A 21549-nucleotide genomic window follows, 5' to 3' on the forward strand; every position below is an offset into this window, starting at 1 on the left:
GAGTGAAAATGACTGACTTTAAATGAGAGGTGTGAAATTGCATAAAAAAGAGTTTACTTATCTAATGTCTTAATGGTAATAAGAGATTCCATAATTCAAAACATAATTTTTATGCATTGAAGCCTTCCACTAAACTCCATAGGACCTCTCCTTTGAAATGTTTTAAACATCCCTGCTGAAAAGAACACAGTGTCCCATAATGTGTTCACAATGTGTTCACAATGTGTTCACATGAACGACGAAAACGTTCGAATTTTAAACTGTGAGGATGATTTCACACTGTGGTGTGGTTGTTGTTGTTGTTTTTTTTTTTTGCAGAGAGTTCACCTAGGAATGTTTGGTTTCACACTGTGAATTGATGATTCACAATGTCAATTTATGATTCACAGTGTATTCACATTGTGAAAATGTTCGAATTTAACAGTGTGAACAGATTTCACCCTGTGTTCACCATGTGTATTTACAGTGTTAAAACGCTCGAATTTAACAGTGTGAAGAGATTTCACACTGTGTTCACGATGTGTTTCACACTGTGTCTCACATTGTGTTTCACACTGTAGGACACTGTGGTCTTTCCAGCAGGGATGGTTTCCTTTACTATATTTACGTGGTAACTCTTTTGATATCCCTGTGAAACTACACGTGGCACATGAGGATTCCGTTTGATTAACAAAGGGTAAATGTAACTTACCGACACTGATGCCAGCTGCAAAGCGCCCAACCAGAACCATCTCGTAGGAGTAGGCGAAGTAACTCCAGCTTATCAACGCAGCCCCCGTCACGGAGAAAATGTTATTACCGAGTATAGTCTTCTTCCTTCAAACAAAGAAAGAAAGAAAGAAAGAAACAAACAAACAAACAAACAAATAAATAAATAACAAAAAACAAAAACAAAACAAATTTAACATCAATGCATATCTGAATGTCATTTACGAAAAACATAATGATCCTTGAAGTCATGGAATTCAAATGCCTAATAATCGACTCGCATACCTTATCTTTGTCGATATTGTCTAAAGGACTCTGACAAGTGGAATATTTTTTCTTTCTTTTCATTCTCAATTAACCACATCAAAAGTTGAGTGTAAATGCAAATCACGTAAAATCCGTCTATCTTTTAGTAATCATTTCCCTATCTCTGGTGTTATTTATTATATTTATGTATTTTTCATTTGATTTATTTTATTCGTTCAATCATTTTGTTTTTCTTTAAGCTACAGAACCCCTCCAGTCTTAACTGCGACAGGCACTATTAGCATGAATGAAGTCGTTCCTATTGTCGTTGTTTAACATCATCCCATTTAGAATGATCATCCATCATCTTTACGTCATAACATTACTAATTTATCGATTAATAACTTCTTGTATACTGTGAAGCACGAATTTGGACATCAGAATCCCTCTGTGACGTCACGATGTGTCCCAGTCGCTCGTGCGTTTGCAATAGAATTACTGACATTTGTAGTCCGTTAACAGGGCTGTTTTTGTTTGTTTGTTTGTTTGTTTGTTTGTTTGTTTTTACCTGCCAAATTGGTTGCTAGGATACCCAGAGGCGATGGCGCCAACGGAGGCGCCTACACAGACGATAGCCACGACAAATGCCCACAGCCAGGTACTCGAGTGGTCCATGAGGTACACCTCGTGGCGGTGGTAATGCGACTCGTTGAAGAAACCCATCATATGCTGCAGATGATATAACGAGGTACGAGTCAAGGGTCAAGGGTCAAGAGTTAAAAAAAGAGTCAAAAGTCACTAGAGTTTTAGACGTATATCAGCATTATGATCATTTATTATTATTATATACTTTTGTGTAAACACATGCAATATTTGCCCTCACGACTGAGGCAAAACCTATCCTCAGTGTACACATGGTGTATACACAGGTGCATTATACATAATAGTCAAATAATTATGCATGTAGTTAGTGATGTTCACGTGTAGGACATTGCACTTAAATGTATATCGTTTATAGTATTTGAATGAATCACATTTCAGTCTCTATTAAGTGGGGCACAGGTCTTACTACAGAGGTATCCCAGTTAAACTGCGGTGGCGATTATCGTGATGTCGATGATGATGACTATGATGAGTATAATGTAGTAGAAATAGATAGTAGTAGTGGTAGAAGCAGTAAAATAGAGGTAGTAAAAGTAGAAGAAGCAGTGGCAACATATTATAATCACTATCATTAATCACAGTTTGTTTGGTTTTTTATTATCATTATTACCATTACTACACTCTTTTCTTTATTTAACGTCTTCCTGTTTTATGGATACATCACTGTTACAATGTAGCTGAAATGAATTCGAAGTAATGGAAAAAGAGAAAATGTTGAGAAATGATTTTTCCATTCAGCCTGATATACACGAAAGAAAACGAAACTAAGTGGTGATTACAGATGTATAGTCTCTATTTAAGACTGGTCATCTTTGTAGAAACTCCCCCCCCCCCCAAAAAAAAAAAAGGAAAAAAAAAACACCACCACCAACAACAACAACAAATGAGCTTTCTTCCTTTGAGACTATTGAAGTTTTAACTGGTGCTCAACAGATATCAAAATACACCATTCATTCTATCATCACTATAGCAACGCCCTTACGTCACTGGAATTTGTCCAAGAGTTCACATCCCAAGGCATCTCCGATGGACAGATTGTAAACTTTGTGCACTACTGTCCTGAGTACAAAGTCCATTGCATCTTCTTAACAAACTGGACCTTGTATGATCTTTGTATTCAAATTGGTTCTGAAGAATCAATAGTGCTGGTGGAGGGGTGGGGAGGTAAGCCATTATAGTTTCGTCAACTAGACTCAGCATAATATCGTAGGAATCTCCACGTAGAGTTCTCTAAAAAACATTCACTTCCATGGAAAATGTAGGCAAGAATCCAAGGGGCAGAATAGCCATGGGATTTTATAATTTTATCTTATCATCGGCGGATGTGGAGGGGAGGCGGTGGCCGGAACGGACGATGACCAGACAATAATTGGACTAAAATAAGATTTACAACATTAAACTGTTGGTACGTCCATAATTAGTCCAGGCTCGGCTCCATAGAAAGTGCACCTAACCTTGTTTTTTGATATATACAATGTTTTTTGATGGTTTCTTGTCAATTCGAGGGTGCTGATTCCAAATCCGATTGATGCCACTCGCGTAACCTTGAGCATTTTCGGCAAAACGCAAAAATCCAAAATGGCCGCCAGATATGCTAATTTGGCCATGATAATCCTATTTATGTCAATTTTATGACAAATTATTCCATCAAAGTTTTTTAAATTTTTGTTCCTTGAGTAATTCTACTTGCACATGCAAGAAATTTTTCATTTGAAGAGGTACATTTAGTATTTTAAGCTTATTTTCAATTCAAAATGGCCGCCACTCCTATACTCATGTACTATATGAATGGCAAAAAATATGCATAGAAATAGAAGACGAATTTTCAGTCACATACCTACGCTTTTATCAAGTTTTGCTTGTGCAATGCAAATCTGATGAGTGCCACTAGCAAAACAAGCAAACAAACAAGCAAAAAAAAAACAGAAAGTTTATTGTTTTTAGGCTTATTATATTCTTCTTAATACAAAACTTCAAAATGGATGCCACTCATATACCCCTGCACAATATGAACGGCAGAGCGTGTGAAATAAAAAAAAAAAAATCTTTTTTTTTTCTGTCACTCAGGTACACTGTTTTTCAATTTGTGTGCTGATTATAAATCAGAAGGTTGTTACTAATAAAGGCTGTTTTATTTTTTTTTTTTTTGATGCAAACATCCAAATTTGCTACCTCAATCTGAATTTTTCCCTAGGTATTTGGAAAAATCCACCAAAACTTAAATTGACGCCAACATCAAGATCGTTTATCAGGAATTATTAGATATGAACATTTGATACTTACTCTCTAAAAAAAAAAATCGAGTGAAAATATTCACTCTTAAAGGAGTGAATACAAAGAAGAGTGAATTCAGAGTGAAATTGGAGTGAATTTTGAGTGAAAATGTTCATTTACACTCATTTTGGAGTGACCTCAGGGATCACTCGAAGATTTTGGAGTGATCCCTGAGGTCACTCTAAAACGAGTGAAAATGAACATTTTCACTCAAAATGCACTCCAATTTCACTCTAAATCCACTCTTTTTTTATTCACTTCTTTAAGAGTGAATATTTTCACTCGATTTTTTTAGAGAGTACTTGCCTTGAGATGTTCAACATTAAATCATTCATTCTGATTTACTGAATTAAAAGGCTGAATCCTAGATGATGACACAAATGAAATTTCCAATTAACTGTCCTGTTCTACATTATCTAAAAGCGATATTATACAAACTTTTCAGTCCCCTCATCAGAGAAAGAACATGAGGCAGGGGAAATTGGAAAAAGGGACCACCTCACTTCCTGTTGTCAAATCTCTGAAATGAAAACAATGCCCCAAAGTTTTTAATGTTAACCCAGATGAATTATATATGGTAGATGAATTTTACCACCGTTTTTTCGGAGTGAATGTGTTTGAGTATAGGCCTATGATGTCGAGGGAGACTCTGAGATCTGTACAGTGCTGCCTCATTCTGAAAGCAGTGTTATAACAACTTCACACTGCTTGTCTTTAATCTTCAGCATTTGCAGATTCAGGATTGCTCTCGGTAACCAGACCAGCTGTGTTAGGACTCGGAATGATGGCCTCCTTACTTGTGGCTGTAAACTAACTCCACTAGAGGTCTTTTTAACATAGGCTATGTGGTGACATTACATTCACTTCACGTAGGAAGTTTGCAGATGATCTTGCCTTTACGTCTCATAGAAAGTCCTTGGATGACATGAGCCGAGTACTGACCCATCTCAAGACAATAGTGGAGTACATCATCTTCTGGAGACTTTGCCCCAACCTTTGTTAGATTATCATCAGACCCATGCCTTCCATCTTAGTAACCATCTTGCCAACGCTATGTTCAAGGTAGCTCTCTGTGGCAAGCCTTCCAAGCATAGGCTAAGGAAGTCCACCCTCCTTCACTGACACTCGATCACTCTCCCTCACACTGGAAGGAAAGGATGGCCAGTGTCACCAGTGCCGTCAACGCATATCCTGACCTTCCAAACACGATAGCATGGGGGGGGGGGGGCATTTCATGAAGCGTTTTGTCTGACAAATTTGTCTGACAAATTTGCTCTCAGCCAATCAGATGCAAGGATTTAATAGCTTATAACAGTTTGTCAAAAAGAAAAGATCTGACAAAACACTTCATGAAATGCCCCCTTGAACAACCTGCCATGATCAATGCGCCTGAAATCCCACAAGCCTAGATTTCCCTACTGTAACTAGAAAACATTGACCCCAAAACAAGTTGGTGCAGATGCTGGTCTGATGTCATCTCTGATACCACCCAAGTTACTCTACAACACTGTCTCTGGCCTTGCAACAAAGCCACAGGGCTTCAACGGGTGGTGATCAAGCAAGTCTTCATGTCTTCATCTTATTTCTATGGCAAGTAATCGCCCTCTAACCCCTGAGGAAGTGCTGAACATCACCAGATGTGGTTGCAATTAAAACAATTGCAGGACTAATATGCATCTTTAGCCTGAGAATTCTGCACATTTGGGGCTGATGTCGCCTGCTGCTAAACATACAATTAAAGGGTTCTTTAAAGACAATAAAAATGACAGTTTTAGTTTTAAGACAAGACTGAATGAGATCATGATGTCAAAGTGTATATGTGACCCGCTACAACAAAAAGGTCCTAAAGTCGCCCACGGTCGAAGCCGTGAAAATCGAGTTTGAAATCACAGCATTAAAATTGGTCAAAACTTACGATTTTCTGATTTTGATATATTATTGGAGTCTAACATGTTTTCTATCATCTGTCGAAATTTTGAAGCAAAATGATCAAAGGAATGATAAAAAAAATAGCGTTTTTCTGAGCCATGTTTTTTTGGCGTTTCAACGAAGCAGAAACTGGTTCGAAAATTTGGATTGAGCGCCACAGAAAGGTTCCGCCCCTAACAACGACCAGAGTGATCTCATTGGTCAGTTTGCCGCTTGCTGCTAACCGAAGCGTGAAGCTCGCACACTGCCCAGTCGACTGGTGCGTGCGGGCGGAGTGCGCTATGCTCAGCCGCTTCTCACATCCTGGTCACTGATTGGTTGGTGAGGAGACCGCCGACGCTGATGTGCTTGAATGAACTCTTCGGGGGTTGCTAGGGTTTACCTTCTATTGTCCAGAGGTGAAAACTAACTTGCGTGTCCCTTGATCGCGATTGCGTCGAAAGGAAGACTTTTAGGGTGCTTTTCTCGAAACATTGATTTTCCAGACGTCTCGACATGCTCTCTTTTAAGCATCGATATCTCCGCAGCCGATTATTTTTATAAAATGTGTTATATATCAATTTAAAGCGGAAAGATTGGGGGATTATATCACGCAATTTTCAAATAATCGACCTCGCCCGACTTTAGGATCATTTTGTTGTAGCGGGTCACATATTATCAACACCCAGGAACTGTGAGAGAACTGAAAGAGGTATCTCACATTGCTCCTTGGGTGATGTTTAATGAACAGTTTGTACGGTATTGCATTAGGACAGTTTCGTTTATGCCTTCAACAGTTTTTGTTGTTGTTTTAATTCAAGAAGAAAATCAGGTTTGCTCGATAATATCAAGGCGGCACTCCTAAATTAAGTCATATCAAAGTGATGGAGGTTATGATCCATTTCGAACTCGCCTCAGGACTGCTCCCTCCCCCCCCCCCCCAACTCCTTGCTGGAAAAAAAATCTACAGTGTAAAGGGTTTTTAGTTGTGTCATTAATGTCCGATGTGTTTTTGTCCGCAACCATGTATCTCTGCACTTACTGTATAGGATTTTTTTTTGTACTTTGTTAATATGGTTTTAGGGGAATGCATATTACAAGCTTTGCTTTCTAGCTTCCTCTCCATTTTTAACATTATTTGATAAATACCATGTATCTAGGCTCCTTAATATATTGTGTTAGTATTACATTTTTATATTCAACCGGCATGTAGAATATGATGGTACATTGATTCCTTGCGAGACGTTTAGTGAACTTATATTGTTGAGACTTTTGTTGAGACAAAATGAAATATATAAGAAATTGTGTTCAACATCGTAAGGTTTATGAATATTAAATGCTCATATATGTAGGCCCCCTATATATTGTAAGTGACACCCAACATATTGCACAAGCAACACTTTATGATAGCGTAGGTACGGGACTGGAAATACAGTAAATTTGTTCTATATTTCCATGCATATGTTTTGCCATTCATATAGTACATAAGCATAGGAATGGCGGCCATTTTGAATAACAAAAATGAGCTTTAAATGCTAACTGAACCTATATGAAATGAAAATTCGCTTGCAAATGCAGATGGAGTAACTCTAGGAACAGAAATGTACAAAGTTTGGTGGAATAATTGGTCATATAATGCACATTATTGTGTTTATCACGGCCGAATTAGCATATCTGGCGGCCATTTTGGATTTTTGCATTTTGTCGAAAATGCTCAAGGTTACGCGAGTGGCATCAATCGGATTTGGAATCAGCACCCTCGAATTGACAAGAAACCATCAAAAAACATTGTATATATCAAAAAACAAGGTTGGGTGCCTTCTAGCCTGGACTATAATATGCGGCATTAAAATGAATCTCCATTCATTGGTCATCAGGTGACTATAAAGATAGAGTACCAATTAAAAGATAAGAGTATGAGAGACGTTGAAATCGTTTCATATAAAAAGGTTAAAGGGATGATATTGTGTGGTTGAGATGGAGCTTCAGAATTCCATTTTTTGTGAGATAATGAGAAACCTCCATATGAATGAACATGTAATTCTAAAGAAATTCAGATTTATATACAGAAAATTAGTTTTGAAATGGCTAAAGTATGCAAAAACAGAGGTCCTGTTCAATGCTTGACCACATTTTTATAAGGCTCACTTTGCTTTTGGATATCTCAGCCATTTCAAAACGGATTTTCATCAGATAAACTTTGAATTTCTATTACAATATGTTTGCTCTTAAATATTCCACAAGTAGCTTCTAATTTTCACGCAAAAACATAAAATCTGAATCACCATCTCAACCAGAACTATACCATCGCTTTGAAAAACTTTGCAATTTTGCATGTTTTGCCAGAATAGGGGACAAAAATGATTACAATCATGTGATTGTATGCAAATTAGATGAATTGATAACATTATCAACTCACAAGTCTCCAAGCTACCTGTATACACAAATCTTCAACATTTCTGATTGTAAAAATGACATCATCGTCATCGTCTCATATAATTTTCATTAAGGTTTCAACTAAAATCCAGGTTTTCATACAAAAAATGGGAAGACTTTCAAATTCCGTATTTTATTTTGTTTGAAAATGTTATATCCAATTTTCAGGACCTTCAACTGTTCTGTTCATTGATCTTACGAACAGAAGTACGGAATGTCTGCCTATCTATACAGTGTAGTAGATGGCCTGATTACCCACACAGAAACACAAATATCTTTTAAAAAGTATGGGAAATTCCTCACTAATTCTCGCTGAATTTGGGAGTCATTTTTTCATTTCAGTTGATCAATTCTCATGCGAGAACTATACTTTCTTTCTTTTTAAAAGGCACACATCACCGCTGTCCTGAAGAATAAAAAAAAAAAATAGACAAACTATAATGTCTAGCTGTATTTAGACGGGAAAGAGAGAACTATACCGTATTGTGTTGAATGTCAATAAATCATGAGAGGTGGTACATAAGGTTGTCGATGTCGTTCTCACGAATTATGCACATTTTGAAAAATGAACGTAGTGAAAAAAAAAAGATTTCTTACGCTATTTATAGTTCCAACAGGAGGGTATTTGAACGATACCTGGGCACACCACTACAATGCAGACATATCAATGAGTATAATTATTATTTATACAGAAAACGATTGTGCTCTATGATCGGGAGAAAACTAGTCGAAAGGTCACCGCTGCTATTTGAATTATCTCAAGACCTGTCAAAATTTATTTTTCAGAGTCAGAGAATACGACCTCTTGCATAGATTCGGTCATTTCCTGGGTCAAACTCCTTGGTTGGTTTTCATGGATAGAATGTGAGTCCATTACTACAGGGATAATCTATGCATTGAGCCGATTTTGACGATGTTAGGCATGAAAGGACTCAATGTTTCTTGATAATTGATAAAATGTATACAAAAATGCGGGCAAAAACTGATGCAAAGCTGAATAAAGACTGAAGACCGATCCAACCTGGCAGAACACCCAACATTAACTGCGGTGTCTTACGTTGCGCACACATACTAGTACGCTGAATAATGGACGACATACAGTATGTCCCCTCCAAAAAATACAATCAGATATTCGCATTGATAACATCCAATATGATTCAACTGTGTAAATGCTACTTCAGAGTCTTAAAATAAAACGTCTCAGCTCTATTTTGCAGAAAACCCCATTCAATTTGGTTAAGTGGTCAGAGAGAAATATGGATTGTTGTAAAGCTTGTCATGAGACTGATTTTCCAAGTTCAGCACTTCGATGCTCTTGTGTGTGAATACGATAGACAGAACTTGGAGGTAAGAGATTTCTGACATCCTCTACAAAACTCCTCATTTCTCTTTAACCACTGATAAACTAAGCAAATCGAATGGAGTTTTCTGTAAGATGTGAGCAGTGAGTTATAGTTTCATACCCTAAATTTGTATTTAGATTGATCCACAATTTTTAAAGATATCATTGCGGAGGGTCCCGTTGTAATTTTTTTTTTTTGGGACATACGGTACAGTACAATTCTGTACATTGCGACGGGCTCTTTTAAATACATTTGTACTGGTAATGCCATGCATGTGCAACATCCTATAGACAACATCTACATGAAAGAATTCGTCATGCCAGAGTAGAAGAATGACGCAAGTACTTGACTACTAAAGTTTTTTTTTTTTTTTAATTCTATGATCAGTACACTCGATCTGTTATGAAGATTCTATGTCGAGTGAAAAGAAAAAAAAAATATATTTTCCGTGTATTTCTGCATCGGAGCTGTCGTCAGTGCTCTTTCGATTTCAATAGAAAAAGAAGAAATTATGTTCAGAGATGCCTTTTAATGCCAATTCAGGCTAAGGTGACTATGTCAAGACAAGAAAAGGTGACTGTGTCAAGAAATTCCATTGTGCATCACGAGTTCCATGTAATTTTCATTCACTCAAACAGGAAACATTGTTCTCGATAATGTGAAAACCGCGTGAGTTGGAACAAAGGGGATTCACGAGAATAATAGGGTCAAAATAGTCTCCCTTCCCTTGAACCCATGACTGACGCCGCCTCTTAAAAAAATAAAATAAAAGAAACATTGAAGTATGTGCCAATCTGAATGGTGATCTATCACTTAGTCTACTCCCATTTCGTCTAGTTGCCAATTAGTCTCAACCCACATGATTTAACCCCATTCCATGTACAACCAGTTCATCTATTGACCTAGTCTAATTGCCACTTTGCTTCATTACCAGTTGGTCTAAGTGGGCTGTGCTCCTTTCGTCTAATACCCCCCCCCCCCCCTTAGACAAAACGATAATTAACCAAACTAGGCATTAGACCAAGTGAGGATTAGACCAAACGGGCTTTAGACGAAATAGTAGACAATGACCCAGTTTACAGTGAGCCGAGCCCGGCCTTCATTTCACTGTAAACGCGCAAAGTCCAAATGCGGTACCAAAATCGGCCGCGCATTTGGCCAAGCTCTGGAGGTAGTCTCGCCCGCTTCGGCCGCGGCCGCGGCCGAGCCCGGCCTGTTCTCACTGTAAACGCAAACTGGGCCAAATGCGGTACCAAATTGCGACCGGCGCGCTCCCAATAGTAGGGAGCTTTAGATTTTAGACGCGCGGACGTTCAAAGGGGAAAAAACATGGTCTGAGCGTGCGCAGTAGCGCACGTCAAGCTACTGCGCACGCTCAGACCATGTTTTTTTTTTTTTCCCTTTGAACGTCCGCGCGTCTAAAATCTAAAGCTCCCTAATACAGTAGTCGTTTGTTTACGAGCAGAGCGCCATTACGACAAATATTGAAAGGTTTGATTAAAAGCCCGGGCCAACCCCAGCAATTGCGGGACTCGGCCCGGCCCTGCACTATAAACGGGGTCTTTAGCCGTAGTAGTGTTAGACAAACTGGGAAGTAAACCTTCTGATATTAGACCAAGTGGCAATAAACCAACTGAATCTGCTACACAGACAGGAAGGCAATAGATGATTCACGTCTCCTTTTTTTTTTTTTTTTTTTTTTTTTGACCAGCCACTCTCGGTGGATGGTACATTTTTATGATAGAAGGCCACCTAATTACTTTTCGCCATGCATCAGTGCTTTAAAATGATGAGCTGTGCAAAATGGTGAAGAAACGAGATGAGCGAATAGCTATTGCGTAAAGATTAAATGAACTTAAAATGGAAAGTAATTTGATTGGACAATACCCAGACGCTAATCTGACATATCAATTTATAAAGATCTACGCTAAAATATTGTACTGTCACAGTTTATTAATTTGTCAAAATTAATCGAAAAGTGAAAGGATAGCTTTCCAGGAGGTTACAGCTTCAAAAACTTTCACAATATACAGCTCTGTTTCATACATTTGCACATATTTCTGGACGGAAATGACTTTTGTTTTATGTGTTTTGTCATTAAATTTTATCATTATAGGTGACCTTTCCTTTCCTTTTATTTCATAAATAAACAAGCAATATATCTCCGAAATTATGTTAGAGTTCAAAATGTATCTTCCCATAAAATTGCTCAAAAAGATGGCGGCATCACACCCTGATCAATGAATGCATATGCACCTGTTATGTGTGTGTGTGTGTGTGTGTGTGTGTGTGTGTGTGTGTGTGTGTGTGTGTGAACCCATAGGAAACTGGCAGCTGTTTGAATAATCATAGCCATACAGTTGGGATTCCAACTTTGGATGACATGATACCTGGTACATCGAGTGCACTGGTTACCATGGCAACACATGTCAGGCAAGAAGACCTACCGCCGATGGGACCGACAGCACTCCCAAGTTGAACCCGTACAGGATCGAACCGCCAACGGTGGTGGAGAGAATACTTAACAGCAGAATCCCCGGAAGTCCCCTCTGAGGGAAAAGAAAATAGAAAACAAACCGTGAAATCAATATAAGCCCTATCTACATCCGCACTCCCTGAAATGAAAATAATAAACCTAAATTAGTATACTAGTAAACCAATAATGAACAAGTGAGAGTGGGTTGAGTGGAGCTGCAGCGCACCCGAGGGTATTTGCAATGGTGCACGATGCACAACATCGTGAATATACCCGCGAGTGCGTTGCATCTCCACTAACATCACCTGTGCAGTATTTGTTTTATTAGATGGGTCTACGAGCTACTAGTATGACATCAGTTAGGAAAACTTTTTATACTGACAATGGGACCTCTTTCCGAGTCTTCACAACTCCTGCATTGAAGAGAACCTTATCCCTTGATAACTCCTTAGACAGACTGACCGTCAAAAATAATATTATGCCAACCAATATGATACAGCAATTGTAGATCGACATTTGTTCGTAATTTTTTCTTACCTCAAGATACAGTTATTGATAATCTAAACTGTTTCATCGCGCGAAAATACGTGACATCACACGAAGGAGGGGAGTGGTCACGTGACCTGTTTGCCGATTATTCACTCAAACTTTGTTACCCTGATACTGCTTGCATTTTAAATGTCTGCATGTGTGTTATATGTCTGCATAACTGTATGATTCGTGCACCACCTTGCTTGGGATGAAATGTTTTCTTCGGTATAGAAACACAAACACATTTACAAACAAAAGTGAAGGAAAGTTTTGCTATCATACGAGCACAAGCTATGATAATTTTATATTTGCAAATGCATAAAGAACACACCATTAAGAATTATACCAATGATTAATCCTACACCTTTACTTATTACCTAGAATTGACAAAGGGGGAAAAAAAACATTCATTGAAGTTTGAACTGAATTGATTCACCAAATATGAATGTATAAAATCCATACATTTTATGTTGTAGGTGTCAGGTGTCCGGGTATTATACGATCTTCTTTGAAATATAAGGAAGTCTACCACGTGACGTGGCCACCCGAAGGGTTATTTTTGTTTTTGTTTTTGTTTTTTTTAATCTTCTTCTGTATCGCCCCCCGCCCCAACCTACCCCACACAACACATACGCTCTATCTGGCTATTATGTTGCAAACATATTAAGGCAGAGATAAGGACTGGTCGCACGGCTCTTTGATATCTGTGTATCCAAATAGTAGCCAAGGCTTTCAGTCAAATCAAGGTTGTATTGGTATTTGCACTGCAAACCCACACCGCCCAAAAAGAAGACGAAAGCGTGACACACAATGTAATCTTCCTTGGTCTCCATGTCACAAAAAAGACCCCTCTAATTTCCCCCTTACAACAAAACACTTTGGACAATTGTATAATGATCATCCGTCCATGTCTGGAATGTTTTCACCTTTCTAAGACATACAGATTTGGATTCCACACACCCTAAAAAACAACAACAGCAGCGCAGCAATGTTACTGCAATGACATGTTAACTGTCAGGCAGGGACGAGTAATCCATTGAATGGGACACATTTTCATTTAATGTTTGTACATCCTAGGCCAACTTTTTTAAAAAACTAATAGACCAACTCAAGGAAGAAAATGCAAAATAATTATGACATAATTTACCTATGGGAGTCCAGCGTGTGATAACTTTGTGCTTAACAGCCAAGAAAAGTACATTTGATACAGCTTAACTGTTTGAGCATCATCATTTTGGAGTGTTCGAGTTTTGATATGATGCGTAAAGCCGTGTATTGAATTTCGATTGGCATCAAATAATTATTTGACCCCTTTTAATCGGGACACATGTATTATGCGGTACATGCAATTGGTAAGGATGTTACATGTAGTTTTACTCCGGAGTAGTCCCGATTTCGCGGATTTCCGCTGCATCGCATTCGGCGTGGAAAAACGTCGATACATTGTAATGATATACAATCTGCCCCTGACCAGACTTTATCTCACTTTACTTGTAATGCCTTATCTAGAATGCCAGATATCCATGTCATAGGATTGCAAGGTACATTGTTCTGAACAACAGTCAAAGCTCCGTTGTACAATTTCTCAGGTGAGTTTGCTTACTCGCTATTTTCCAGAAACTAGAAATTTGCATCACAGCAATGATAATAAATTAAATGAGTTACCAATATTGCTGTAAATTACTGATATATATAAAAAATGCAACAACAAACAAATCGGATGGCAGGCCATAAACTTTTCGAAACAATCGACCGGTTTGTCGACACATAGTCGTAAAGTTTGCTTTACAGTGGGCTGCGATCACTAACGAAAGATGGATGAACTTCATCTATTCAGGATACAATGAGAAAGAACTATGAGATAATAACTAGAGAAAACGAAAAATAGACGAGTCTATGGCGTTCCGCAGAAACATTGTTAAAACTGCCATATATAAGTTGACTAATGTATCAACATGTCAGGCGGACGCCTGTTGGCTACCGGTGTGGTAGGAGATAATGTCCGTCCGGAGAAACACTCCGGGGGACCTTATTTCCGGATTCGAATTTAGGAAATAGTATCCTAGGACCAAATATCCGTTTCACAAGGACCTAATCGCCGCTGAGGGGGGGGGGGGGGGGGGGGGGGATCGAATCGCCGGGTTTATACGAAGAAGCCTATTCGGGGGACCAAATCGCCGCTGAGGGGGTCGAATGGGCGGGTTTATACGCAAATTCGGGGGGACCAAATCGCCGCCGAAAAAGGACTGGATCGGTGGGTTTAGAAGAACAAGCCTACTACATAGTATTCGGTAACATCAAAGGCCTCACGCTCCTTTTCCAGGCTCCCATAGAAACCTGTGTTAAATGCAGCATATTCTATGAATCATAAAAAATCAATCGAATCATAGAATTGTTTTAAATTGAAGCAGATGAAGGGAAATTTTCTCTGCTTTCAAGCAAACAACATATTTTGGGATGTTGTCCAGCTCTAAAAAAAGTTAAGAGACTCCATACGAGACTAGTCATACAGTCACTTTCAAAAATGATAAAAATAGCAAATTACCTCATACATCAATAAAAAATCATTAAAAATACAAAAACCCTGATTCATTCAACTTCTTCATAACCTGCAGAAGCTCCTGTCCTCAAACAATGTCAAACACTACCAAAAGTGGCAATTTTCCATTTGACTGATTTTTAATGATTTTTTTGGTAAAAAATAACATTACCTCATCTTTGTACTGCCTTCCCGGTAGGCAATGCGCGAGTTGAATTAGGAGCGTGAGGCCTCAAAGTGCAAGGGAAAAAATCAGCAGGTCAGAAGGATGATTGCCGCTGAGGGGTTGTTGTTTGATTTGTTTAGTAGATTCAAGTTGATCGAAGAAATACTTACTGCTCCATAGTAGTCCCGTCATAGCGGGGTTATTGACAAAATGTGATTCATAGCAGTTCTTTGGACTTAATGTTGGGAATTGGGCTCTTTTGTCATAGAGTTAGGTACGCTGAATCATAACAAACAAACCCATAAACAAGTATAATTCTCAGTGCAAGACCAATAATTGGCATTAAAAAATGGCTACCAAATCATCACCTTTTCTCCATTCTTGCAATCTATCAGCTTTTCATAAAGTTTCGACAGAAATGACAAGATAATAACATCCACTAACAAGAAGGTGACCAGGGGCCGCAGAAAAGAAGTTGATATACTATTCAGTCCTTTGTCGTATTATCTCACAATATAGGCCTGTTATATATTGTCTTATATTCTACAATGTTACATTTACCTCATTCTCTGTTGCCTGAGAAATTGAAATGTACATCACTATGTTTCTGTCGAAAGACGAAATAAACTTTGAAATGAATTGAATCCATAATATTTAGTAACATGCAAATTATGGGCAAAATATGCAAAGTAGGAACGGCCATGTAGGGACCTACATATAAGGACAGTGTGTATATCATAATTGCCCGTGTATGTTTTCACTATTTTTATTGATTTATTTTTTGCACTTCATCGTCTAGGGAACAAACTGCTTATATGGTGTCTTCATGCATAGTCATAAGAAGATCGGGTATATAGTAGAGCGGTTAAACCCTCAAAATCATGAGAATTGTGCAAAATTTGACTAAAGTATGAAACTTTCACCAGTGTTAGTACATACCAAAAGATTCATTTCAAGATCAGGAGGTAAGTCTGATTTGACCTCTGATGACCTCCAGAGGTCAATGAACTTTGAATATCAGAATATTGATGTTTGGAGGTATTTGTGAATGATAGGCTTAGATCTTGGTTACGCTGCACTAAATATGCATTTGTACTACAAATCTTCTGATTCCACAGGGTATTGACAGGTTTCTACCTTTGACCTCTGATGACCTTTAGAGATCAATGACCTCAAAATACCATATTATTGATCTGTGATGTTATTAGTTAATGATAAACATGGTTAAGATGTGCAAAACAAGCATATCTGTTTTGCAATGAAACTGTCTTCATATTCCAAAGAGCAAAGACAGGTTTCTAACTCTGACCTCTGGTGACCTTTTAGAGGTCAATGACCTTAAAATATCATAATATTGATCTGTAGTGTCATTAGTTAATGATAAACATGGTTAAGATGTACAAAACAAGCATACCTGTTTAACAAGAAATTGTCTTCACATTCCAAAGAGCACAGATAGGGCTCTACCTTTGACCTCTGGTGACCTTTAGAGGATGTACAAAACAAACACAATTGTAGCCCAGATGGCTACTAGCACATGTTTATAATAAAAGATAAAATAGAATAGAATAGAATAGGATAGAGAGTAAAAGAAAACAGAACACTGCGGTCGTTTTCCTAGACACCCTGTGAGGTCAATATATGTTCAGTCTTTTCCCCTTCTTGGAGTTTACGAAACCGTTTATCTTCCTTCCAGCTATTTCCTTTCTTTTTTTCTTTTCTTTTTTTTTTGGTCAAAACCACCTCTTCCAAGAAAAGTCTATGGTCATAGGAATTTATGAGTTTGATGTTGGCTACTTTCCGCGCTAGTGGTCAGCACTCTCCATCCCAAATAGTCTGAGAGCTGGCTGCTGGTCAATTTACCCCATCAAGCCCAAAAGGTTTGACCCCTCATAAGTTACGTTCAGACGGCAGGCCCTAACCTCGAGGTTAGGAAACCTCGAGGTTTAGCTCTTGCCCCCTAACTACGACGTGTGTCCACACGACGAGTCTTAACCTCGAGGTTACGAAACCTCGAGGTTAAGCTTCTGCCCCTCGTAACTACGAGTGGGTCCCACTCGATGTTAGAACCACATAACCGGAAGTTTCAGCCCACACTGCTAACAAGGCGTCTATTTATTCTTTTGTCCAACCCTGTCGGACTCGCTTACAGGTACTCTTTTTCTCTGTCATGGTATGCAGAGATAGCACTGCACTGATGCCTTTATTCCTTTATGAAGATATTCGTCGAAAACATTTTTTTAAGCGTCGGAGAAGAATATAGAATACAGTAGCGATCTAGTTCGACGTGTTCAGTTTCAGAGATCAAGCGCATGGGAAGAAAAGATGATGTTGTTGTGTCGTGCGTCATAGGTTTTTCACGTGTAGTGTATTTGTGGTGTACGTTTGGGAGGTTGACCCGGAAGCAGAGGGAAATTGTGGGGGCTGGAGTTTACGGCGAGGTCACTCTTAACTTCGAGTTCGTTGTTTTTTGTGTCCACACGGTGCTTAACTACGAGTGGGGACCCCCCGCGGCTCGTGGTTAGAGCGCTAACCATAAGATTTCTCGTGGCTCGAAACATCGAGCAAACCTCGAGGTTTGCTAACTACGAGTGCGTCTTCACGGTCCCTAACTACAAGCTCTAACCTCGAAGTTTCCTAACTTCGAGGTTAAGGGCTCCCGTCTGAACGTAACTATAGTTGCTGGGGCCACCCTCCTCACTGAAAAAATGCGCGTCAGCCTGGTCCCTGAGGGCGGGTTCGGCCCCCAGGGACCCCCCGAAAAGGCCCTCCGGCGGGTGTAATTTACCCCATGGAGCCCATGGACCAAACTTGGCCTAAATGAATGTCCTATGGGTGTACATAATTAAAAAATAAAAACTGACAAAATATCTGGTCGGGAAAGGGGTTGCCAGACCACTTGTTTGGATGCATAAAACCTTGTTTTCGGTCAAGGAGTCTGCACCAAGACTACACTGTCCCATAGGTCCTGTACTGTAGCGTCTCCCACCAGTCTCCAGTTAGTGCATGTAGTAGTCTTGGCGCAGACTCCTTTACGCCCAACAAGGGTTTGTGCCTGCAAACTACCCGCTGTACCCTGGGAACCAGGGGAGTTTGCATGCACAATTTGACCACACACACACACACACACACACACACACACACACACACACACACACGCACACACGCACACAAGCACACACGCACACACGCGCGCACACACACACACACACACACACACACACAATGTTCACACATTACTCTATTGTATATACCATAACACTAAACATAAGTGTAGGTTTCTCAGTAATACAGCCATAATACCTGGCACACAATTAATGTCAGACCTATAAGATGTTCACACCTTTTGAAGTTTTACATTGATACTATCAGTGAACCTTCAAGCAGGTACGCTGAGGAAATTTTGAAATTTGTGTGAAATTGTATTGTGTTTTACTGGCCACACAACCTGCTTATGCTTTGTTATGTATCCACCTTATAAGAAAACAATATATATATATATACAGTGGCGTATCTAGGGAAAACGGCGCCCGGGGCAAGCGCGAAAATTGCGTCCGTAATTTCTGAAAAAGACTAGTGTTCAACCCCAACCCGATCCCGGTAGGGACTTTAAGCAAAGTCCACATGATATGCTTTTCAAGCCCTTAAAAGGGGTCTTTTGAAAGTGATTTAAATGTAATGAATTTTGATAAATTTTGGCGAGTGAGCGCAGCGAGCGAGCCGAAAATTTTTGTATTTCAGCTGACAAAACATGGAATTCTTGTCATTTTTTGCTTATCAAATCTTACAATTCTAATCAAGATAGTGACGGCCTTATAGATAACGATTTATCTATACCAAGAAACTGAGTACTTTAAAAAATATTCTGAATCAGGGGGCATTTCATGAAGCATTTTGTCCGACAACTTGTCGGACAAAATTTGCTCTCAGCCAATCAGAAGCAAGGATTTCAGTAGCTTTTAACAGTTTGTCAGACGAGATATCTGACAAATTGCTTCATGAAATGCCCCCCCCCCCCCCCCATGTACGCGCGAGTGAGCCGAAATTTGTATATTTCCGCGTCATATGACGTTTTGTTCTTATCTCCTTTTTGTTTTGATAAATTTTGGCGAGCGAGCGCAGCGAGCGAGCAGAAAATTTTTGTATTTCAGCTTACAAAACATGGAACTCTTGTCATATTTTGCTTATCAAATCTTACAATTCTAATCAAGATATAGTGACGGCCTTATAGATAACGTTTTTTACCAACAAACTGAGGACTTGAAGAAATACTCTAAATTAGTACGAGCGATTGAGCCGAAATTTGTATATTTCCACGTCATCATTTTGTTCTTATCTTGTTTGATTTTTTTGGCGCCCCCTCCCGTATTTTCGAAACCGTTGGCGCCTTCTTTTGATCCAATTGGCGATCGCTTCAGAACGAAAGAAATTGCAGCCGCTGCTCCGTGAAACATTTTGCCTGCTAAACATAAAATGGCATGTGTGAACACAATAGACATTGTCATTTTGTCCGCGCCATCATCACATTTTGTTCTCACCTTCTTCTTCTATATAAAATTTAGAGAGCGAGCGCAGCGAGCGAGCCGAAAATTGTTGTATTGCAGCTTACACAACATGGAATTCTTGTGTGAACACAATAAACATTGTCATTTTGTCCGAGTCATCATTATGTTTTGTTTTTATCTTTTTTTGATTTGGTTTTCTGCCCCCCCCCCCCACCATTCTTTCCCCCCCCCCTTTCCGGTGAGTTTTTCTTCTTCTTCTTTTTTCCTTTTTTCTTCCTTTTTTCTTTTTTCTTTTTTCTTCTTTTTTTTTGCGCCCCCAAGGAGTGGCGCCCGGGGCACGTGCCCCCCTTGCCCCCCCCTAGATACGCCACTGTATATATATATATATATATATATATATACACATGTATGAGTAGACTTCAGTTATATATGCCTCAAATCATGCATCATACTGTATGATAGACTAAAATATGAAATTATGTTTGATGTTTTTATGAACAAACATGCCAAATACTGTTCAGTTCAGGAATCATAGCCTGCGACTGTAACAGGCATGTGCAATGCTTATCAGGCCTACATTATGTAAATTATGTAAGCTTTAGTCTTCCATAGAGTGCAATGGATGGCTTGATGTGTAATTGCCAGTTTTGAATGGCAATTAAATCATAAACATGAACTACATTGTAACTGTACATGGTATATTACACCCTGAAAGTATTACCTTTTTGGGGGGGGGGAGGAAGGGCAGGTAGACAAAGTATCTCATAAATGAGGAGTTGACAAAAATTCTGATATAAAAGAGAACACAAGAACACAACATGTAAATGCTCTCAACGTGCATAATATTGTTAAAGAAAAGAGATGAAGCGAACATTTCATTTAGCTGTTAATTTTGTGTTTCAACATTGTATGTGTGTGTCCAGGGTTAATGGCAATCATACTATATGATGCGCTGTTTGCAGTATGTGACACCATAGGTTGAGTTTTGTTTGTGTGGGGCTGGGGAACTAAAGATGAAGTATCTCCAGAAATAAGGAGTTGACAAACATGCTGATATAAAGAGACCACAAGACCAAGTTGATACTCTCAGCCTATATGCTATATAAAAAGAGAGCTATTTAGCTGATGATTTTATGTTTCAGCTTAGTCACAGTGTACTGGTCACGGTCAATTGCAGTGTTTGCAGTATGTGACACCATTTGTGTGGGGCTTAGAACTACTATGAATAAAAAGTATCTCCAGAAATTAGAATTTGACCAAAAAAAAAAGTGCTGAAGAAATAAAGAGAACACAAGATCAAAGTAAATGCTCCCAGCCTTTTATTTTCATTACAGAAAGTTAGCATTCTATTGTGAAGCTTGTTATTTGATGTTTCAAGGAAGTTCAGCAATACATGTATACAATTTATATAGAACACCATAATTGTGTTCATAAGTCTTATGCAGATATTTGTCCCAAACTATGAGGTGTCATGTACTGCTGAGTATGAAAATGGATCAATATCATTTCCAAAACCATTAATCTCCTTCCTGAACATGCTGAATGTTATGTTATGCAGTTTATTCTGATTTGGAATCTATTAGAGTCAAATAAAGGAATGTTTTAATGGATGCTGTAACCCTTGCCTATTTTATACATCAAAGGGTGGTTTTATTAGCCAAAAACACAAAAAGTTATTAGTTTGAGGTTTTCAAAAGAATCTTATATGAGGATATGAGGATTGAGACTTGTTATTTGTACATGTATTTAAAAGA

General features: G+C 38.8%; 1 protein-coding gene across 1 annotated transcript in view; it reads right to left on the minus strand.

The window, feature by feature from the left end:
• LOC139727590 (solute carrier family 2, facilitated glucose transporter member 5-like) overlaps positions 1–21549 on the minus strand; it is a 60747-nt gene that overhangs the window by 23659 nt on the left and 15539 nt on the right. Inside the window, exons 2-3 of the mRNA XM_071638572.1 lie at positions 1523–1683; positions 692–816 (exon numbers count right to left, since the gene is read on the minus strand). Of these exons, the coding sequence (XP_071494673.1) occupies positions 692–816; positions 1523–1683 (286 nt within the window). The remainder of the gene's footprint in view (positions 1–691; positions 817–1522; positions 1684–21549) is intronic.

The sequence above is a fragment of the Diadema antillarum genome, unplaced genomic scaffold (genome assembly GCF_040938485.1).
Source record: "Diadema antillarum isolate AM-2024a unplaced genomic scaffold, OU_Dant_1.0 seq00000136_RagTag, whole genome shotgun sequence".
In the NCBI taxonomy this organism is placed as follows: domain Eukaryota; kingdom Metazoa; phylum Echinodermata; class Echinoidea; order Diadematoida; family Diadematidae; genus Diadema; species Diadema antillarum.